Raw genomic sequence first — 21,281 nt, 5'->3', positions numbered from 1 at the left:
ATGGGACGTCCGCACCGAACAAACAGGACGAACTATAACGAAAGAAATGAAATAAAGAAGTAGACAAATCATTTTTGTGCCAAAGGAATAAATATGTGAAACACTGTTCGAGCAATCGCGTGTCCTCACTTGTAGAGCGGTAGTAATTTGATGCGAGTGTTAATTATTATCTCTGTAGATTACTAATTAAGGCAATCACGATACGATTCACACTAAACGCACAGAACTTTCGTGTCACATTAAGCACCTGGTGTCTCTTCCTGCACTGATGTTTTGTTACACTATAACCACAAAGAGTAGCACTGAGCATTGTTACCATTGTCACATAGCTCGCGTCCGTAGTGGAATACGACACGTGCGTCCCGGGTAACGCTAAATGAGCTAGAACGAATAGGCAGCCAGACCAGTTATTGGTTTTGCTGGCTACAAACATGCAGACAAATGAAAATCAAAAAGCTTTAAAAAATTGATCTTTTCAGGACCAACTGATTAAGACTTGGCCATTCAATCCGAGTATGTCATTTGAACATAGAAGGTATTAGCCGAGCTAAAAGCGAGAGCCTATCTACACTCATTGTAGATAATGACATTGGCCGGATGACTTAGTTGTGATGGCAGATTCGATTGAAAGTTTGCAAAGTAATATTTCAGAGCTAGATCAGAAATGTAAGGACTATGGTATGAAGATTAGCATCTCCAAAACGAAATTAATGTCAGTGGGAAAGAAATATAAACGGATTGAGTGCCAAATAGGAGGAACAAAGTTAGAACAGGTGGACAGTTTCAAGTACTTAGGATGCATATTCTCACAGGATGGCAACATAGTGAAAGAACTGGAAGCGAGGTGTAGCAAAGCTAATGCAGTGAGCGTTCAGCTACGATCTACTCTCTTCTGCAAGAAGGAAGTCAGTACCAAGACTAAGTTATCTGTGCACCGTTCAATCTTTCGACCAACTTTGTTGTATGGGAGCGAAAGCTGGATGGATTCAGGTTACCTTATCAACAAGGTTGAGGTTATGAATATGAAAGTAGCTAGGATGATTGCAGGTACTAGTAGATGGGAACAATGGCAGGAGGGTGTCCACAATGAGGAAATCAAAGAAAAACTGGGAATGAACTCTATAGATGTAGCAGTCAGGGCGAACAGGCTTAGATGGTGGGGTCATGTTACACGCATGGGAGAAGCAAGGTTACCCAAGAGACTAATGGATTCAGCAGTAGAGGGTAGGAGGAGTCGGGGCAGACCAAGGAGAAGGTACCTGGATTCGGTTAAGAATGATTTTGAAGTAATAGGTTTAACATCAGAAGAGGCACCAATGTTAGCACTGAATAGAGGATCATGGAGGAACTGTATAAGGGGGGCTATGCTCCAGACTGAACGCTGAAAGGCATAATCAGTCTTAAATGATGATGATGATGATGATGATGATGATGACAGTTCTAATCCAGGAAACACATCCTCCAACTATGGAAGACCTGCGTAGAAGAGGTAGGATCCATAGCTACGATCTTATGAGTGCAACATATCACAGTGTTGGCACCTACGTAAGGCGCAATATCGAGCATGCTCGTCTCATTTCAACAGATACAGAAAATGAGATCCATTATGTCTCTACACAAGTGGAGGAGACCATTATAAATAATATTTACAAGCCACCAAATGTGCCATGGCCACTGGATGTTCAGCCAATTAGTGCCCACCCATCGATTTATGCTGGAGATTTTAATAGTCACCACGGTCACTGGAACTATGCACGTGACAATGAGTGTGGTATTACACTCAACGACTGGGCTGAAAATGAAAATCTATACCTGGTTTATGATGCCAAGGATTTGAGAAATTTCAGATCGGCCGCTTGACGAAGAGATTGCAACCCGGATCTCTGCTTTGTGTCCCGGGACTGCAGAGGGCACCCAGTGCCTGTACCCAGAGAGGTCATACCTAATTTCCCACACAGCCAGCACAGGTCCGTAATCCTCGATATCGGGTCTTTGTCCCAATAGCGAGATCTGTACCCCGGCCCAGATGGAATTTCCACAGGGCTGATTGGTGAAGTTTCGCTGACCACCTAGATAAATATGTTTTATTCCACCAGAACCTAAAAACTACCCTCGATTCGTCGGGGCTGTTTTTACTGCTGCTAAGAAGTTTATTCCTCGTGTGTTAGAAAGGAATATATACCAGGCTGGAATGAACATTGTGAACAACTTTATGAACAGTATAGCGAAACTGGCGAGAGTGATATCGCAGTCGACCTCCTCCAAAGTCTTGACGCTGCTGGAAGAGTACGATGGTGTGAGATGGTACCTGCGTAAGCTTGGCGGAGCCTCCAATAAACCCAGGCAGAAAGCTGGTGTTTCAGGTAACCAAATCGCTAACCATATAGTTTAAACATCTAGATCATCCCGTGACCATCAACATACTTCTAAAATAAAACAAGAACTCACATCTCTAAAAGGTCAGTGCCCAAAAGAATCCAATTACTCTTCACCATTCACACTGACTGAATTGGATGAAGCCATGAAACAAACGAAACATGGTAAAGCACCTGGTCTGGATAATATGCACCCGGAATTTCTGATAAACACTGGCAATGGTGAGAAAAAATGGCTGGTCCGCTTCTTCTACAACATCCTAGACAGTGGATCACTGCCCAACGAGCTAAAGAGAACAAAAGTAGCTGCAGTTTTCAAACCAGATAAACCAGCTGACCATCCTCAAAGTTTCAGACCAGTTTCCCTTTTGAGCTGTACTTATAAACTCTTAGAGAGGCTCCTTTATAATAGAATTAGCTGCTTCATTTTGGAACATATCCCAGCTGAGCAAGTGGGTTTCAGGCCACAGAGAAGTTGCTGCGACCAGGTACTGGCCCTAACAACTTTCATTGAGGCTGGTTTCCAAAAAAACGTGAAGACACCTGTCGCGTTCGTAGACCTAGCCGCGGCATATGACACAGTCTGGAGAGAAGAGATGCCGATGCCGAAAAACTGTAGCTCTATCAACACCACGATAAACAATAGATATTTCCGTGTTTACTTGGGAGAAAATGTGAGCATGGAGAGGAAATTAAGAAATGGCCTACCACAGGGCTCCAGCTTAGCCCCCATTACTATTAAACCTATATATCTCCGATCTCCCCAATACCAGGTCAACAAAATTCTGCTACGCAGACGATATTGCTCTTGCTTGTAGAACCAAGGACTTAAAACCAGTACAAGTAAAACTGAAGTATGTATATTCCATCTGACCAAGAAACAAGCAAATGCAGAGCTCAGAGTGAAAATTAACGAAAACACTCTTTGCCATAACAAGTACCCTTTCATATGGGAAACATCTTGAAAATACTGCTGCCAAGATAAAAACTCGTAACAATATTATTGAAAAACTGTGTGTAATGACATGGGGAGCTTCAGCAGATACTTTTCACACATCATCCATTGCGCTGGTCTTCTCAGCAGCCGAGTATTGTGCCCCAGTGTGGCTAAACAGTTGCCACACCAACTTGATCGATGTCCAGTTGAACCACACTATGCGTTTAATAACTGGGGCAATCCGACCAACACCGATTTATTGGCTTTCTCTGCTGAGCAACATTATCCACCCGCAGTCCGCAGAAGCGAGGCCTTGCTTAGGGAATACCGCAAGCTACAGGAGAACCCAGAATTACCCATACAGGAAGACATACCAAGTTTACGGCGAAACAGACTCCGTTCAAGAAACCCACCATTACGCCGAGCAGAAGAGTTAGATGCCAGTAATACTGGGGTGACAGACCTGTGGAACCAGAGCTGCCAACTTATTGAAAATCCCGAAGAACACGAGTGGTTTCGAAAGTATAATTGTGATACTGCTGGCACAGAACTCGACAGGAAACTGTGGGTCAAACTGAACAGATCTCGCACTGGGCATGGACGATGCACAGACTCTCTTTACAAATGGGGTGCTACGAGCCTCCAGTTTGAGACTATGGGTCCTCGAAACAGACAGTCAAGCAGATTAGAGTTGATTGCCCCAGAGGAGTTGGAGCGACCTCATGAAAGCTGATGATACGACTCTTTCATGGATTAGATACCTAGATATTGACATTTAGTTAGTTTTGCATATAGTTTTGTATTTTCATATTCCTGTTATATATAGTATTACTAACGTTATGTACCTGTAATTTTAAGCTGCATCTGAGCCACAAGAATAAATAAAAAACCATAGAGGAGATTATTCATAGCACAAGGTGTAGTTTTCTGCTAAGGAGGAGGTGGTGTGCGCATTGTAGTTCACAGTGTGGGTGTTTTGCGGGATCTCTAAGATGATGGTATTTTCTGTTGACTTCTTTCTTTTCTTTCCCAAGTGGAACGGAAGGCACTGCCTTTTGATATGCTCTGGCATTATAAAGTTCTCACAGCAATAGCTTTCCAGACTTTCAATCACTTCATTTCCGTGTCCTCAAAAGTGATCGGCAGCAATGTTTCTGTCACCTACATAGATTAAATATCTTGATTGTGTCCAACCGACTGGTCGTTGCAGCAGATCTCGTGAGTGTTTCTAGTTTCTCAATTGCTTCCGCTTGCTGTTCGGAATGCTGTAGAATAACTTATTTTGCAGCAAGCACTGGATTAACTTAAGTAGTAATCCTTTGTGGTAACATATAGCTCCTTGTAGTGTCATACGCTGCTGTTAGATCAATGACTGCAGAGCTTGTGATGTGACATCTTTCAGATTCGTCCCCTGTGTGCCTGATCAGAGTAAGCGCCTGACCATAAAATGACCACCCTGGCTATCATCCTCGCTGCTCCTTTTGTGTGACGGCGTCCTGTTTCAGCCCTTCTCCTCACATTTCATCCTATTTGCATGCTGAAATTGCGTGCAAGAGTCTCTTGCTTCATTTTCCTTCCGACTGGTTTTTATTTATAGATTTCTCACTTGTTTTGCGCCCTGATTACATGAGTGGTTAGGATATAGCATGTAACAAAGTAAACAATTCATCTCTCTGTATCTGCTCTAACATTGCATTCTTCTAGTAGTTTCTGTCTTGAATGTATCTGGTCTTGGTCAATTGAATTCCTCTTCACTGTAGATAGAAACAGGTGGAACGTTTCGCACGCCCCTGAGGAGCTGCCTATCACTCCAAGTGCAGGTTTCACGTTAGCGGAGCTCACGGCGAGCCGAGCAACCTTTCAAGAATTATCTTGCAGGTATCTCGAACAATGGACAGGGGAACGGTCAACTGGTGTTCTCAATAGATGAGTAGAAAACCAGTGTTGGAGGGGGCGAGAACTCCGTTTGTTGGCAAATTTCGGTGGGGTCCTCAGGTGTCCATTTGCCGGTATCCTGCTGTGTTTTGGTCTCCAGACGCCGTTAGCACAAGCTATGTGTGTGGTCGTACACACGTCTGCAAAATTTTCAAGCTCTACCCTTTCCTTGGAAACACACTCCAAAGCCCTATAAAATCCAGATTAAAACTGTGTGCTGGACCGAGACTCGAACTCGGGACCTTTGCCTTTCGTGGGCAAGTGCTCTACCAACTGAGCTACCCAAGCACGACTGACGCCTTGTCCTCACAGCTTTACTTCCACCAGTACCTCGTCTCCTACCTTCCAAACTTTACAGAAGCTCTCCTGCGAACCGTGCAGGACTAGCACTCCTGAAAGAAAGGCTATTGCGGAGACATGGTTTAGCCACAGCCTAGGGGATGTTTCTCATTCTGTTGTTCCATGCAACATTTGTCCCACAAACGTTTCAGCTACTATCATACTTTCGGAGTTATTCCAGGTGGCAATAGTTAGTGATTCACCCTGAATAATTAATCTGAAACATCCCGGTGTCTCCAGTTCTCTTACACTTTTACTACCTTCTTTCCTGATTCTTTAACCAGGTGTTAGCGATGATTAAATTATGCTCTGTGCAAAATTCTACCAGGTGGTTTCTTTTTCCATTCTTTTCCCCCAGTTCATTTTCACCTACTATTTTTCTCCAACTATCGAATTCCAGTCCGCCGTCACAATATCACAATTAAATTTTAGTCTCCATTAACTATCTCAATTATTTCTTTTATCTCATCATCAGTTCTTCAATCTCTTCATCTTCTGCGGAGCTAGTTGGCATGTAAACTTGTACTACTGTGGTAGGTGTGGGCTTCGTGTCTATCTTGGCTACGATAGTGCGTTCGCTATGCTGTTCATAGAAGCCTACCCGCGTTCCTATTTTCTTATTCGTTATTAAATCCATTTCTTCATTACCCCTATTTGACTTTGTATTTGTAAGCCTGTATTTACCTGACCGGAAGTCCAGTTCCGCCTCCCACAGATTCTCACTAACTTCCAGCTATCCATTTCCCTCTTTAAGTCTTCTAATCTACGTGCCCGATTATCTAACATTCCACGCTCCGATACGTAGAACGCCAGTTTTGTTTCTCCTGATGACGACATCTTCCTGAATAGTCCCCTCCCGGAGATCCGAATGGGAGACTACTTTACCTCCGGAATATTTAACCAAGAGGATGCCATCATCATTTAACCGTAGAGTAGAGCTGTATGCCGTCAGGAAAAATTACGGTTGTAGTTTCTGCTTGTTTTCAGCCGTTCGCAGTATCAGCACAGCAAGGTTGTTTTGGTTGGTGTTACAAGGCCAGATCAGTCAATTATCCAGACTGTTGCCCTGCAGCTAAGGCTGCTGTCCTCTTCAGAAACCATACATTCGTCTGGCCTAACAATAGATACCCCTCTGTTGTGGTTGTACCTGTGGTATGACCATCCGTACCGTTGAGGCACGCAAGCCACACAGTGGTTCATCAGGGATGGTTTTACTTATAGAGGGAGAGGTAACTTGAGAACTTAGTGATGGAAAAACAACTTGTATCTAACCATACCACCGAGAAACATGGAGATTTTAAGGCAGAAGAATCATAGAGCGTCCCCAGGCATGATGGACCACAAATCGTATTGATACTCACCGATGACTGGGTACTAGAAAGTAAGAAAGTGCGAGAGCTCTCTTGCCGAAGTGGTGCAGGTCAGAACGATCGTAATACGATTATACAGCGACAGCTACCGTGGTATAAAATTAGATCCATAGTGTATCTGCCATCGACTCTCATAGGACAACTATGCATAAACTAGCTAGCGCATTACTTTCAGCCATAATGGCTATGTTTGTGGACCGTGACTGTGTGGGATAATTATTTATTTCAAGTTTCTGCTACCAGACTTTTTATTTTATGTTATGCTTAATCTAACATAATGCAACGCGTATCGAACATGTTCTGTTCATTTTCAAGCGTTAATACATACATAAAGAAATGTTACTTAAAAATAAATAGTCTTAAACTAGATTAGCCTAGAACACTTTGTCAATTGTTTTTTTAATTTTTTTAATGTACCTCCTGGTGTGGCATTTGGGGGGAAGGAGGGGGGCAGTGTATATCCAGAAATCGAAAACAGTGATGTCTTCTGCTGGTTTTCTTGTTTGTTGTTGACTACGTATATTACAGCCTGTATCGGATGTAGATAGATTTGATTCAGTTATGTATTACGAAAATAGTGTGAAAGGCTTTTATATGACAGGTGATCACTTACAATTTCATTATCTTGCTGCTTCACTTGCATCACTGGTGTAATGGCTGAGCTGCACATTATATTTTGTCACTGATTGCCACTGCACAAATTGCTGCGATGTTATACACACAGCACAAGATGGCGGACTGTAGCATGTGAGTCTGTGTCGATTATCGAGGTTTTGTATCGATATTCTTGGTTCTAGTCAGTTATTTACGTTGACATTTCTTGAATCTATTGAGTTAGAACTGGCTTCAGACTGTTGAAGAATTTTGAGTTTTTGAATACAGTTATTTCATTAAGAATGTTATCTTCATGCTTTGTGTATGAAAATTTCCATTTCTTTCATGATATCCATTCTTTTACTTTTTCCTACTTTGTGTAAAATTTCGAGGTTGTCTTTGATTTTCAAAGGGTGGCCTGTGTCTTTAATGTGAGTTGCTACTGCTGATTTGTTACATTTATCAAGCCTATAGCAGTCTAAATGTTCTTTGAATTGGGTTCTGAAATTTCTGCCTGTTTGGCCGATATAATATTTATTACATTGGCTGCAGGTAATTTTGTAAATGCCAGATGTATCAAAACTTGTATCTGGTGGTTTATATTGTGAATAAGCTTCCTACTTAAGTTGTTGTTGGTGCTGAAGCTAATTTTTACTTCTATGTTTTTGAATAGTCTTGGTAATTTGTCACATACTATTCCAAGATATGGCATTTTTACATATTTGACTGCTGGGACACTGTCAGTTGTGAATGTAGTTTGATGTTGTTTGTTCAGTTTATTTTTTATCTGTTGTGACATGGTATTCATTAGAGAAGGGTCATATCCATTGTTTATTGCAGTATATGTTATGGTTTCTATTTGTTGTTGGGGTTCTGTATGTTGAAGTGGAAACTTGTGTGCTATGTACAGCATTGATCTATAAGCAGTTCTTTTGTGGGAGGAGGGATGTGTTGATGAGTTTGGTATAGTGGTGCTAGTGCCAGTAGGTTTTCTGTAAACATTGAAAGCTACCTTTTGGTTCTGTTTTGATCTACTTTAAAATATTAGAGACGTTTACATTCAGCAATATGAGACACACCACCTCATTACACTTGAACTGAGCCCCAGTGAAAATTAATAGACATTGTGGTATTCCATGAACCTCGTAACCAGCTGTCTATACGAGTTATTTTAGTTGAGAATGTTTTATATGACAACGTGAGAGCAGACCTGGGTCTCCCACAGGGCCTGCCCTCTATCTGAAACGACAATGAGATGCGTGTGGTTCGTTTTTAAGCTTTTGTGTGATGTCTCGATTTTAGTGTATCTCAGAGTGGTTTGGACACAGATTATTTCTAAGTAATAACACAAACTCAATATAATGACCTCTTTTTACATGAGTCAATTTAGTACTTGATTTTATTTTGTTATTCTGCAGTATTCTACCTGTATTTTTTGGATGGTCTTCTATGGATCCCCTAATGTCAGTGTTGTATTTTAAATTCTTGGTTTGAAATTTATTATTATTTTTAACAAAATTTCACTACCTTCGTCTCTATTCTATGACGACCTTACCGTTTTGCGCTCTGAAACACTAATCACATCACATCACCATCAACCATGCGAGTTCTTCCTCTGAACCGCACTGATCACAATGGGTGTGCTGTCAATACTTGTCCACCTCGAACTCAGGTCCAGGAAGTTCGCTATTTCGGCGGCCAAGGGTCAACGTGCCTCCCTCACCCCTCTATATCACGACTAATCACTCTTCAGAAGTTAGTGTATTAACGGTTATAAGATATTATACTCAACTGTTGATTTTAGTGTCATTTTCATCAAAACAACACGTAACTGTATGAGTGGCTGATGAAATGAATGCTTCTCTGCTTTTTAATATTAAAGTCTTAGAATTTAGCCTAAACCCTCTCTAACTACATATAACAATTTTTACATTACACATAACTAGATGTTATGGTAACGTATGGTGTATCTCTGTAAATCTGTATTTATCTTCACTGGTCTGGACTTATTTCTAAATGTTATTCCAGCGATTTATCAACTCTCCGTTTTCACTTTTTTTTTCAGAACCCTGGCTATGCCGGTCGCAAAGAATTGCCGGAGAACTTGAAAATTCAGTTCCGCACAGTGGCTATGATGGTTCCAGACAGACAAATTATCATTCGGGTAAAGCTAGCCTCCTGTGGCTTCCTGGAAAACATCACTCTCGCCAGGAAATTCTACACTCTCTACAAGCTGTGTGAGGAGCAGCTCACCAAGCAGGTGCAGTGCCGCCATCAAAAATCAACTAGTCTTGAAACTACGTTAGCTTAAAAGTGTTATGCTACTCTCAGGCGTGGTTTTTATCCATTTAAATTTTGTGGTTTATGTAACTTCATAGTCTCGATTAGAATTAATTGATCTCTTTTAATTTCTTTAAAAAATTCCTGAATATGCAGTTCATAGCATCACCCGGTTTCCACTCTGTAGTATTCTTTCATTTGCCTTCATAAAGCAACCACTGATCGTACTACTAACAATTTTATGCAGTAAGGCGTTAGAAAATAAAGCATTTATACCAACGCGTCCAGTACTTCTTAAAGAGTGTTATCAGCGCTTCCATTTAATTTGTTGACAGCTAATCCATTCGGGAAAAGAAGTGGAGAGAATTTTCTGTTTCAAACCTTTCTACCTGACAGGTTGAGAGTTAGGTTCTATATAGTTTTAAGATCACGCGCAGAGCCGTGCAATATGTACCAACTAATGCATTTAAGGCAACAGAATTACCGAGTTTTTGCAAAGTGCATACATGTGTTATTCGATATTAGTGATAATATCGAGGAACAAGAGACAGATCTTTGGATAGGCCATTAAACCGGCGGTTCAAAATACATAGGCTGTCGAGCATTTAAATGTAAGAAGTCCTTCGTATGTGGGATGTGTTTCAGTAATTCTAACATGAATGCAAGCTTTGGATAGCTTAACCATCACTGTTACTCTAACTCCTCTTGATTTGTACCTCGTTATAGCACTAACGAGCAATTTAATTCTAAGATATTTTTATTGTCGTGTAGTATCATCAAAACAGTTATTTAATTTGGGAAAGTCTGTGAAATGAACACGGTAATAATCGCTGGAGAGTCGTCGAGAAATACATATATGAATATGAATTTCTTTTCAGTGTGATGTTTTTAAAAATCTCTGTCGAACAGGTTCACTACGATTTCGGTCTGCGTAACATTCTCTCTGTACTCCGAACTCTGGGTGCGGCCAAGAGAACAAACTGCAAGGATTCGGAGAGCACAATAGTCATGAGAGTTCTTCGAGATATGAATCTTTCTAAGCTCATAGGTAAACTCTGACCATATTCTATTTACATAGTATTCAATTTACCTTTATTATTCGACTTTGTTATTATGATTTTTATGTTTTATGTTTCCACAATTTCCGCTTTTTTTAGTCAAAATGCCTATATTTTGGTTCATCTTATCGATCAGCAAAGCTCATATGCTTATACTGAATGCTAGTTATGGTAAAGTGACTTACCTGTCTAAAATAACAAAAAATCAGACAGTACATCTATACACCCAACACATTTCGTTAGAATACATTTAGAAGGTCTACTTAAATAGCTTTTTCTCAGTTTTTTGGATTTTATCGTTTAACGTTATCTATACTAAAAATAATTCGAGATTTATCTTTATACCAGTTGTCCCGAGTGGACAGCCCTAATATTTGTTAAAATGTTGAAAAACATAGAAATAAATGTTTTGGCACGTTTGCAAAGGCTATAAATTGCATTTAAAATGTACATAGACCCATTGGAAGAAAATTATTGATCCTTCAATAAAGCGGTAAATAAAAATGTTGTAACTGTTATTCATGTATCAAAAAACTCAACTCTACGTGCTTCCACTTCTTGAAATACTTATTTCAATATGTCTGAACGTTTATGAAATACGAGTATCACTTGTGTAGCGTTAAGTATATTTTACATTGCGTGCAAGTGCTTTTAATTGAAATTCTCCACCGCTTCTACTTAATTGAGAGGCAAATAATCAATATTGTTGTGTATCGGAAATTAATTTAAACTGTTTTTGAAGGAAGGAAGCAAAGGCTTTAATGTCCAGTTGAAGACGAGCCCGTTATAGACGGAACTTTAGTTCTAATTGGAGGACAGATGGAAAATGAAATGGGCCGTGGTTTAGGAATCATCGCGGGATTCTCCTTAAGTAATTTAGGGAAATCTCGGTAAATCTAAATCTATGTGACCAGTGGGGTATTTGAACCGCCGTCCTCACAAATTTCACTACAGTGCTACCTTGCTCACTATTTACTTTGAAAACGTTTGTGTTAAACCAGTCGGAAGATGACCAATAGAAACTTTTGTGGAGTGTTACTAACATTCCCGTTTTTGTTAAGAGAGTAGAAGTACAGTATAACTTCACTAATCCGTCCCCTACAAGACCGGGAGAATCGTCGGTACGCAAAAATGTCGGATTGTCAGAGAAACACTTACTGATGCATAACATTACAATATAGTACAGTACAACTTAAATTTTCAGCTGGAAATACTATCCGAAATATTGTTCCATATTAAAACAGTAACAAAACAGAAAGAAAATACTGACACACTAATAAACTTTTCACGAACGTATAATGTACGTGTACTGTAAACACCAGAGTTTCTCCTGGCGTATACAATTTTCAAACAACTTACGGGAATTCAGCCAGGCAGTATTAACAGCGACCGCCGATATTTCGGCGGGAGCACACCCCACCATTTTCAAAACAAACTGCAACGGACAGGCGATGTACAGGCAGTTTGAAAACCTCGGTTCTCGGACTAATGCAGGAAAGATAACATAACAAGCACTGAACACTAGTGCCACCAAAGATGACCAAAGTCAGAGATATCGATAGTGAGACTACGAACTAGCAGGTGAGGTGCTCCGTGTGAACATCATATCAGGAACTCAGCTGATTTCATACCTCGTTTGGAGCGACTGCGGTTGAATGACTCTGATATTTTAGTAAGTTCTGATATGGTCTCTCTCTTCACTCGTGTTCCTATGTTTGATTCGTTGCGGTTAATTGAGGCTAGGTTTGGTGCCGAATTAACCAATCTCTTTCGTCATGTGCTGACATCCACATACTTTTTGTTCAATGACCAGTATTACGAACAGATAGATGGAGTTGTAGTGGGTATTCCGTTGTCTCCTGTGATCGCAAATTTGTTTATGGAAGACTTCGAGGAACGTGCATTGGAATCGGCGCCTTTGAAACCCACCTGTTTCTTCAGATATGTTGATAATACCTCTGTTGTCTGGTCTCATGGTAGGGAGAATTTGAATGCCTTTCTATAACATCTGAAGCCGATCCATCCGAACATACGTCTTACGATGGAGGTGGAAGACGGTGGTTGCCTTCGTTTTCTTGACGTTTTGTTTAGGAGAAAGGATGATGGATCATTAGAACATTCAGTTTATAGGAAACGTACTCACACCGACTTGTATTTACAGGCTAATAGTTGTAACTATGCGTCTCAGCGTGAACGGGTTCAAATGGTTCAAATGGCTCTGAGCACTATGGGACTTAACATCTGAGGTCATCAGTCCCCTAGAACTCAGAACTACTTAAACCTAACTAACCTAAGGACATCACACACATCCATGCCCGAGGCAGGATTCGAACCTGCGACCGTAGCGGTCGCGCGGTTCCAGACTGAAGCGCCTAGAACCTCTCGGCCACTCTGGCCGGCCTTGAAGGGGTACTTCATACCTTGGTACACAGGACACAAGTCATTTCCGACACTGAGACTTTGCCAGCTGAGCTGTCCCATCTTGAAGCTACGTTTCGTCAAAATGGTTATAGTGAAAAACAGATTGTACGTGCGTTGCGCTATCGACCTACTGTGCATTGGGTGATTGATGATAATACTGAGTCGACACCTAAGTCTACTGCCTTTTTGCCTTACGTAGGAAGCACTTCCAACAGGTTCGTTCGTATTTTACGCAAAAACGATGTGAAATGTGTTTTCCGACCTCCAACTAAAATTAGAGTGCTTTTGGGTTCGGTTAAGGATGATCTTGGTTTGCGTAATATCGCATTCCTTGTAGCTGTGGCATGGCATATATTGGTCAAACTATCAGCACCGTGGAGGATCGATGTACTCAGCATAAACGGCACTCACGGTTACAGCAGCCAAGTAGATCTGCCATGCCGAACATTGCTTGGATACTGGCCACCCTATGTTATACAACAACACCGAGATATTGGCATGCACGTCCAGCTAGAGAAATCTTGTAAACAGGGATGGAGGTTTTTGTTCAGACTCTGTTTGGAATCCTGCTCTCTCCCTTGTCAAAAAACAGAGGGACGGAGTCAACGTTACCTCACCTGTTAGTTCGTAGTCTCACTATCGATATCTCTGACTTTGCTCATCTTTGGTGGCACTGGTCTTTAGTGTGTTACCTTTCCTGCATTAGTTCGAGAACCGAGGTTTTAAATTTGCCTGTACATCGCCTGTCCGTTGCAGTTTGCCTTGAAAATGGCGGGGTTTGCTCCCGCCGAAATATCGGCGGTCGCTCTTAATACTACCTGGCTGAATTCCCGTAAGTTGTTTGAAAAATGTACTGTAAAATACGTCTGTATCGTACGGTAAGATACTGGTACAATGAGTGAAAGTTTAACATCTGCACATACGTTAATACAATAACGCACTGACACACAACTGATATGCACTGTTTAAAAGATGAGAAATCACACGGTAAAAAAAAATGTTCTGTTCTTAAGCGGGACGAAAAATGTCTGCAATGTTCTTTTGCTTAGAAGACGACGGCCTTGGTTTTGCCGCAATGTTCCGCCATTCCCTGAACCACAAAATGTCTGCTGGGGTAGACGTGGAGCTTTGTACAATGTACTGAAAGGCTATATCAAACGTATTGTCTTCGATGTCATTATCTTTTTCGTTCTCACGACTTGTTCAAGTTACAGCGTCAATGATTTGCTTAGCTAATTCTGCTTTCGTTGTACAGTCAATGTCAACTGTACTGACACAGTTACTCATGTGACTGGGCTCAACTCCGGTTCTAAATACAATGTCACATGTTTTGGTTTAGTTGGTGCTATAAATCAATTGTACACACTCTAAGAAGTGCGCTGTCAGTAATTTATAAAACAAATGCGTGCACAATCACACTTAAGCTGAGCGAACTATCGTATGTACAACCGTCGACTGTCTAGTGATCCATATTACATACGAAGAGTCATCGACAAGTCCAGCGGCCCGTGTATGTAAACACCAGAAATGGGATTGTCGGAGTAAGTGAGGAGTCGGATCATCCGAAGCCAGATTAGCCAAGTTCTACTTTACGTTGTCTGTACAGGCCGAAGGGAAAATAATATAATAATGTTGGTCGGTGTGGCGATATGTTAACGGAGTGGTACATACTCGATCAACTGTCATCTGCACACAATATTTCCGCGGTCCATATGGCCGCCATCAACAGGTGAATAAAACTAAGCCGTTTTCGCCGATAAATGATCCAAACCGTGAACGACGGAACCTTTATTGTTGTTGTTGTTGTTGTGGTCTTCAGTCCTGAGACTGGTTTGAGGCAGCTCTCCATGCTACTCTATCCTGTGCAAGCTTTTTCATCTCCCAGTACCTACTGCAACCTACATCCTTCTGAATCTGCTTAGTGTATTCATCTCTTGGTCTCCCTCTACGATTTTTACCCTCCACGCTGCCCCCCAATACTAAACTGGTGATCCCTTGATGCCTCAGAACATGTCCTACCAACCGATCCCTTCTTCTGGTCAAGTTGTGCCACAAACTTCTCTTCTCCCCAATCCTATTCAATACTTCCTCATTAGTTATGTGATCTACCCATCTAATCTTCAGCATTCTTCTGTAGCACCACATTTCGAAAGCTTCTATTCTCTTCTTGTCCAAACTATTTATCGTCCATGTTTCACTTCCATACATGGCTACACTCCATACGAATACTTTCAGAAATGACTACCTGACACTTAAATCAATACTGGATGTTAACAAATTTCTCTTCTTCAGAAACGCTTTCCTTGCCATTGCCAGCCTACATTTGATATCCTCTCTACTTCGACCATCATCAGTTATTTTGCTCCCCAAATAGCAAAACTCCTTTACTACTTTAAGTGCCTCATTTCCTAATCCAATTCCCTCAGCATCACCCGACTTAATTAGACTACATTCCATTATCCTTGTTTTGCTTTTGTTGATGTTCATCTTATATCCTCCTTTCAAGACACTGTCCATTCCATTCAACTGCTCTTCCAAGTCCTTTGCTGTCTCTGACAGAATTACAATGTCATCGGCGAACCTCAAAGTTTTTATTTCTTCTCCATGAATTTTAATACCTACTCCGAATTTTTCTTTTGTTTCCTTTACTGCTTGCTCAATATACAGATTGAACAACATCGGGGAGAGGCTACAACCCTGCCTTACTCCCTTCCCAACCACTGCTTCCCTTTCATGTCCCTCGACTCTTATAACTGCCATCTGGTTTCTGTACAAATTGTAAATAGCCTTTCGCTCCCTGTATTTTACCCCTGCCACCTTTAGAATTTGAAAGAGAGTATTCCAGTCAACATTGTCAAAAGCTTTCTCTAAGTCTACAAATGCTAGAAACGTAGGTTTGCCTTTCCTTAATCTTTCTTCTAAGATAAGTCGTAAGGTCAGTATTGCCTCACGTGTTCCAGTGTTTCTACGGAATCCAAACTGATCTTCCCCGAGGTTGGCTTCTACTAGTTTTTCCATTCGTCTGTAAAGAATTCGTGTTAGTATTTTGCAGCTGTGACTTATTAAGCTGATAGTTCGGTAATTTTCACATCTGTCAACACCTGCTTTCTTTGGGATTGGAATTATTATATTCTTCTTGAAGTCTGGGGGTATTTCGCCTGTTTCATACATCTTGCTCACCAGATGGTAGAGTTTTGTCAGGACTGGCTCTCCCACGGCCGTCAGTAGTTCCAATGGAATATTGTCTACTCCGGGGGCCTTGTTTCGACTCAGGCCTTTCAGTGCTCTGTCAAACTCTTCACGCAGTATCATATCTCCCATTTCATCTTCATCTACATCCTCTTCCATTTCCATAATATTGTCCTCAAGTACATCGCCCTTGTATAGACCATCTATATACTCCTTCCACCTTTCTGCTTTCCCTTCTTTGCTTAGAACTGGGTTTCCATCTGAGCTCTTGATATTCATACAAGTCGTTCTCTTATCTCCAAAGGTCTCTTTAATTTTCCTGTAGGCGGTATCCATCTTACCCCTAGTGAGATAGGCCTCTACATCCTTACATTTGTCCTCTAGCCATCCCTGCTTAGCCATTTTGCACTTCCTGTCGATCTCATTTTTGAGACGTTTGTATTCGTTTTTGCCTGTTTCGCTTACTGCATTTTTATATTTTCTCCTTTCATCAATTAAATTCAATATTTCTTCTGTTACCCAAGGATTTCTACTAGCCCTCGTCTTTTTACCTACTTGATCCTCTGCTGCCTTCACTACTTCATCCCTCAAAGCTACCCAGTCTTCTTCTACTGTATTTATTTCCCCCATTCCTGTCAATTGCTCCCTTATGCTCTCCCTGAATCTCTGTACAACCTCTGGTTCTTTTAGTTTATCCAGGTCCCATCTCCTTAAATTCCCACCTTTTTGCAGTTTCTTCAGTTTTAATCTACAGGTCATAACCAATAGATTGTGGTCATAATCAACATCTGCCTCTGGAAATGTCTTACAACTTAAAACCTGTTTCCTAAATCTCTGTCTTACCATTATATAATCTATCTGATACCTTTTAGTATCTCCAGGGTTCTTCCATGTATACAACCTTCTTTCATGATTCTTAAACCAAGTGTTAGTTATGATTATGTTGTGCTCTGTGCAAAATTCGACCAGGCGGCTTCCTCTTTCATTTCTGTCCCCCAATCCATATTCACCTACTATGTTTCCTTCTCTCCCTTTTCCTACACTCGAATTCCAGTCACCCATGACTATTAAATTTTCGTCTCCCTTCACAATCTGAATAATTTCTTTTATTTCATCATACATTTCTTCAATTTCTTCGTCATCTGCAGAGCTAGTTGGCATATAAACTTGTACTACTGTAGTAGGCGTGGGCTTCGTATCTATCTTGGCCACAATAATGCGTTCACTATGCTGTTTGTAGTAGCTTACCCGCATTCCTATTTTCCTATTCATTATTAAACCTACTCCTGCATTACCCCTATTTGATTTTGTGTTTATAACCCTGTAGTCACCTGACCAGAAGTCTTGTTCCTCCTGCCACCGAACTTCACTAATTCCCACTATATCTAACTTCAACCTATCCATTTCTCTCTTTAAATTTTCTAACCTACCTGCCCGATTAAGGGATCTGACATTCCACGCTCCGATCCGTAGAACGCCAGTTTTCTTTCTCCTGATAACGGCATCCTCTTGAGTAGTCCCCGCCCGGAGATCCGAATGGGGGACTATTTTACCTCCGGAATATTTTACCCAAGAGGACGCCATCATCATGTAATCATACAGTAAAGCTGCATGCCCTCGGGGAAAATTACGGCTGTAGTTTCCCCTTGCTTTTAGCCGTTCGCAGTACCAGCACAGCAAGGCCGTTTTGGTTATTGTTACAAGGCCAGATCAGTCAATCATCCAGACTGTTGCCCTTGCAACTACTGAAAAGGCTGCTGCCCCTCTTCAGGAACCACACGTTTGTCTGGCCTCTCAACAGATACCCCTCCTTTGTGGTTGCACCTACGGTACGGCTATCTGTATCGCTGAGGCACGCAAGCCTCCCCACCAACGGCAAGGTCCATGGTTCATGGGAGGGGGACCTTTATATGCAGCGAAAATGCGGAAGCGCATGCGCTGAGGTAACGCTCAAGCGCTGAAAAGTTGCTGTTGCCCCCTGGCGCAGAAAGAGTTGAGCTGCTCCAGTGGTGAATACTGTCGGAAAACGATCTATCCTTAAAAATTAATACTCATAGCCGGCCGATTCAGATTCTGTTGTTCCTTCACACCTGATAAAACAGGATTCCAATTTTTACTTGGCGGGTATCCTTTATCACCGTTAAAGATATTATCTGTTAGTCTGATTTCGACAGATACTTTTAAAACACAATCCTAGTGAGGCGAGGCGTTTTCAACCACTTGTGTCTCATTGTATAGCATCCTATGTCCCTCTGTAAGACAGTGCTCAGCCACGCAAATTAGTCACGTTGAAATAATCGCGTATGGCGATGACGTTGAACACATCTGTCATTGACGGCACGAAGAGTTGGGCCATTGTACATTTTACCGCATTCACAATGTGTTTTGTAAACGCCAGGCTTTCTCAAACCGAAATCATCCTTAACAGAGCCAAGAAGTGCTCTAACCTTAGCTGGTGGACGGAATACACATCCGATTTCACGTTTCTTCAAAACGCTAGCTATCTTGGCAGACACGTTCCCGGCATATGGAAGAAAGCCACAGAACTAAGTGTTTTCAGCTGTTTAAGGTAATGGTCCAAATTCAAATATACGTCGAATCTGTCTGTCCGTATAGTCGTTATGATTAAACTAGTCCTTAACATGTTGCAGCTCTTTTGGTAAACTCTGCATCCGAGATATGCATATGCATAATATTTGTTGAATGAAGTTGCAATGTCTATATAACAAAGCTATTGACATGACGGCTTCTAATGGTAAGTTCCAGGTGTCGAGTAAGTGTTTATTGCTGGCTGACATGTGCATGCTACAAATATATAACAAAATTTACTTTTCCAAAACAAGGGTAGTGTCACGCAACGCACAGAGACTGGTAAACAATGGTAACGGATGCACTTCTTTTTAAATACGCTACTGTGGTCACATTCCACACTTTCATCTCTTACGTTGTCATGTACTATACTGGAAAAAATGAGATTTTCGGTACCTTTCCTAATGTTGAAACAGACATTCAATCACGACTATTACACAGTGATATTACCTCCACAGTAGCACGATGTTAATGTTGCGCTATTGTATAATGTTAGCACACTAAACTCTTAGCCTACACTGTGTTAAAACTGAAAGCAATTATACTGAAGCACTAGCTACCATCTCGTGAATAATTACTCCTCCTTTGAAATCAGATGCATGGAAGTAATAAGCTTCGACATATTTGCTCTACTTTACAATAGTGGTCAACTATATTATTCTTGAAACGCTTAGATAACAGTATATATCAACTATTTAACTAAATTTATTATTCAGGAATTTATTCTGGTTTAGAATTGTGCCTAGGTCTAGGAATCAATCGGTATCTGTTGTGTCAAAGCAGTACGATCATCTATTTATTTTTATATAGATTCCCATCATTCAAAATGACTGACACTGTTCTCCTTTATGGTTGATACATGAACCTCTGCACCGCTAGATCCATATTTTCTATGCGTATGTCCGCGTCTGACTTTTCTTTATTTCTACACAACAAAGTGCACACCTCAGTTATTACCTTGACATAGTGACTGGGGATTTATCCCTCGAAAATACCCACTTGACTTCTCTCTTCTACATCTGTACCTTTAATTGCCAAAGCCCAGGAAGTTATCGATGAAACTAAAAGTTTCATAGATCTCCTTCAGTTGTGACAACATTACTGAAGTAAAAACCATAAAATAAGTTAGAGATAAAGCACAATTGTGTTAGCATCACATCCTGTATAAAATCCAGTTGTCAAACGCAACAATCCTATGTTGGTTTTTGCAGACGAAGACGAGCCGCTGTTCATCTCTCTGGTAGCGGACTTGTTCCCCAACCAAGCGCTTGAGAAGACGTCGTACCCGGATCTCGAAAGCGCGATTGCCGAGCAGGTAGAGGAAGCTGGACTCATTTTCCATCCACCTTGGGTTCTCAAGCTCATACAGGTATGTCTCCTAACAAACTGCACTGTTGGCATCAGTCCATTGCATTGCATTTGCATTCGTCTGAGAAAATGCCTGTTACAAGCATTGTTACATAGAATAGTTAACACTGTACCTTTCGGGGGATTATATTTATCATTTCTGGTGAACTCAACATGTAACATATTTGCAATTAGTACCTGATTTTTGTTGTGTACCAGCGAGTGTTGGTTTTGCGTAATGCTAAGCCTTGTTTCGACGTTTTTATGATATATAACGAAAATTTTGTAGGTTCCAGGAGCAATACTTTTTTTTAATTTTTGACAAGATAAAAACAATTCATGCAATTCAGATTTTTGCATACATTAAGTATTTCACAAGAACAAACAGTGTCAGGTTCATCCAGAATGGCTTCTTCAGGAAATGAGAGCAATGAACTTCTAGCATTTTTCGCTACTTCAGCTCCTGTATCAATACATCGGACACAAAATTTTACAACAGCTTCAAATTTTTCACCTATTAGCAAATTCAAATTAGCCATGTGACATTAAATCATTATTGATATTTAAGAAACATGAACATCTATGAGACTGATCTTTAAAACAAACTATGGCGACAATTCCCTGCCAAGTAGTAATTAGGGACTAAAATCAAGTTTAAGTGACATATATGGACCTTCACAAACTTAGAGACGATGAAGAAGACCACAACTTCTAAGGGTAAAGAACAATATGCATATGTAAATCGCCAAACTGTTAGAGAAGGAACGGCACAGCAAGAGCGCCACATAGTTTGATTACATTAAGCAATGATACCCGCCATGAACCATGGACCTTGCCGTTGGTGGGG

The 21,281-nt window shown here is 41.0% G+C and overlaps 1 protein-coding gene across 1 annotated transcript in view; it reads left to right on the top strand.

Moving 5' to 3' along the window:
• LOC124722180 (dynein axonemal heavy chain 5) overlaps positions 1-21,281 on the top strand; it is an 843,802-nt gene that overhangs the window by 444,082 nt on the left and 378,439 nt on the right. The window contains exons 37-39 of the mRNA XM_047247380.1: positions 9,616-9,810; positions 10,740-10,878; positions 20,299-20,456. Of these exons, the coding sequence (XP_047103336.1) occupies positions 9,616-9,810; positions 10,740-10,878; positions 20,299-20,456 (492 nt within the window). The remainder of the gene's footprint in view (positions 1-9,615; positions 9,811-10,739; positions 10,879-20,298; positions 20,457-21,281) is intronic.

Source organism: Schistocerca piceifrons, chromosome X (genome assembly GCF_021461385.2).
Source record: "Schistocerca piceifrons isolate TAMUIC-IGC-003096 chromosome X, iqSchPice1.1, whole genome shotgun sequence".
NCBI lineage: Eukaryota > Metazoa > Arthropoda > Insecta > Orthoptera > Acrididae > Schistocerca > Schistocerca piceifrons.
Note: the sequence above shows the minus strand (reverse complement) of the source record. Positions and strands in the feature narration are given on the sequence as shown.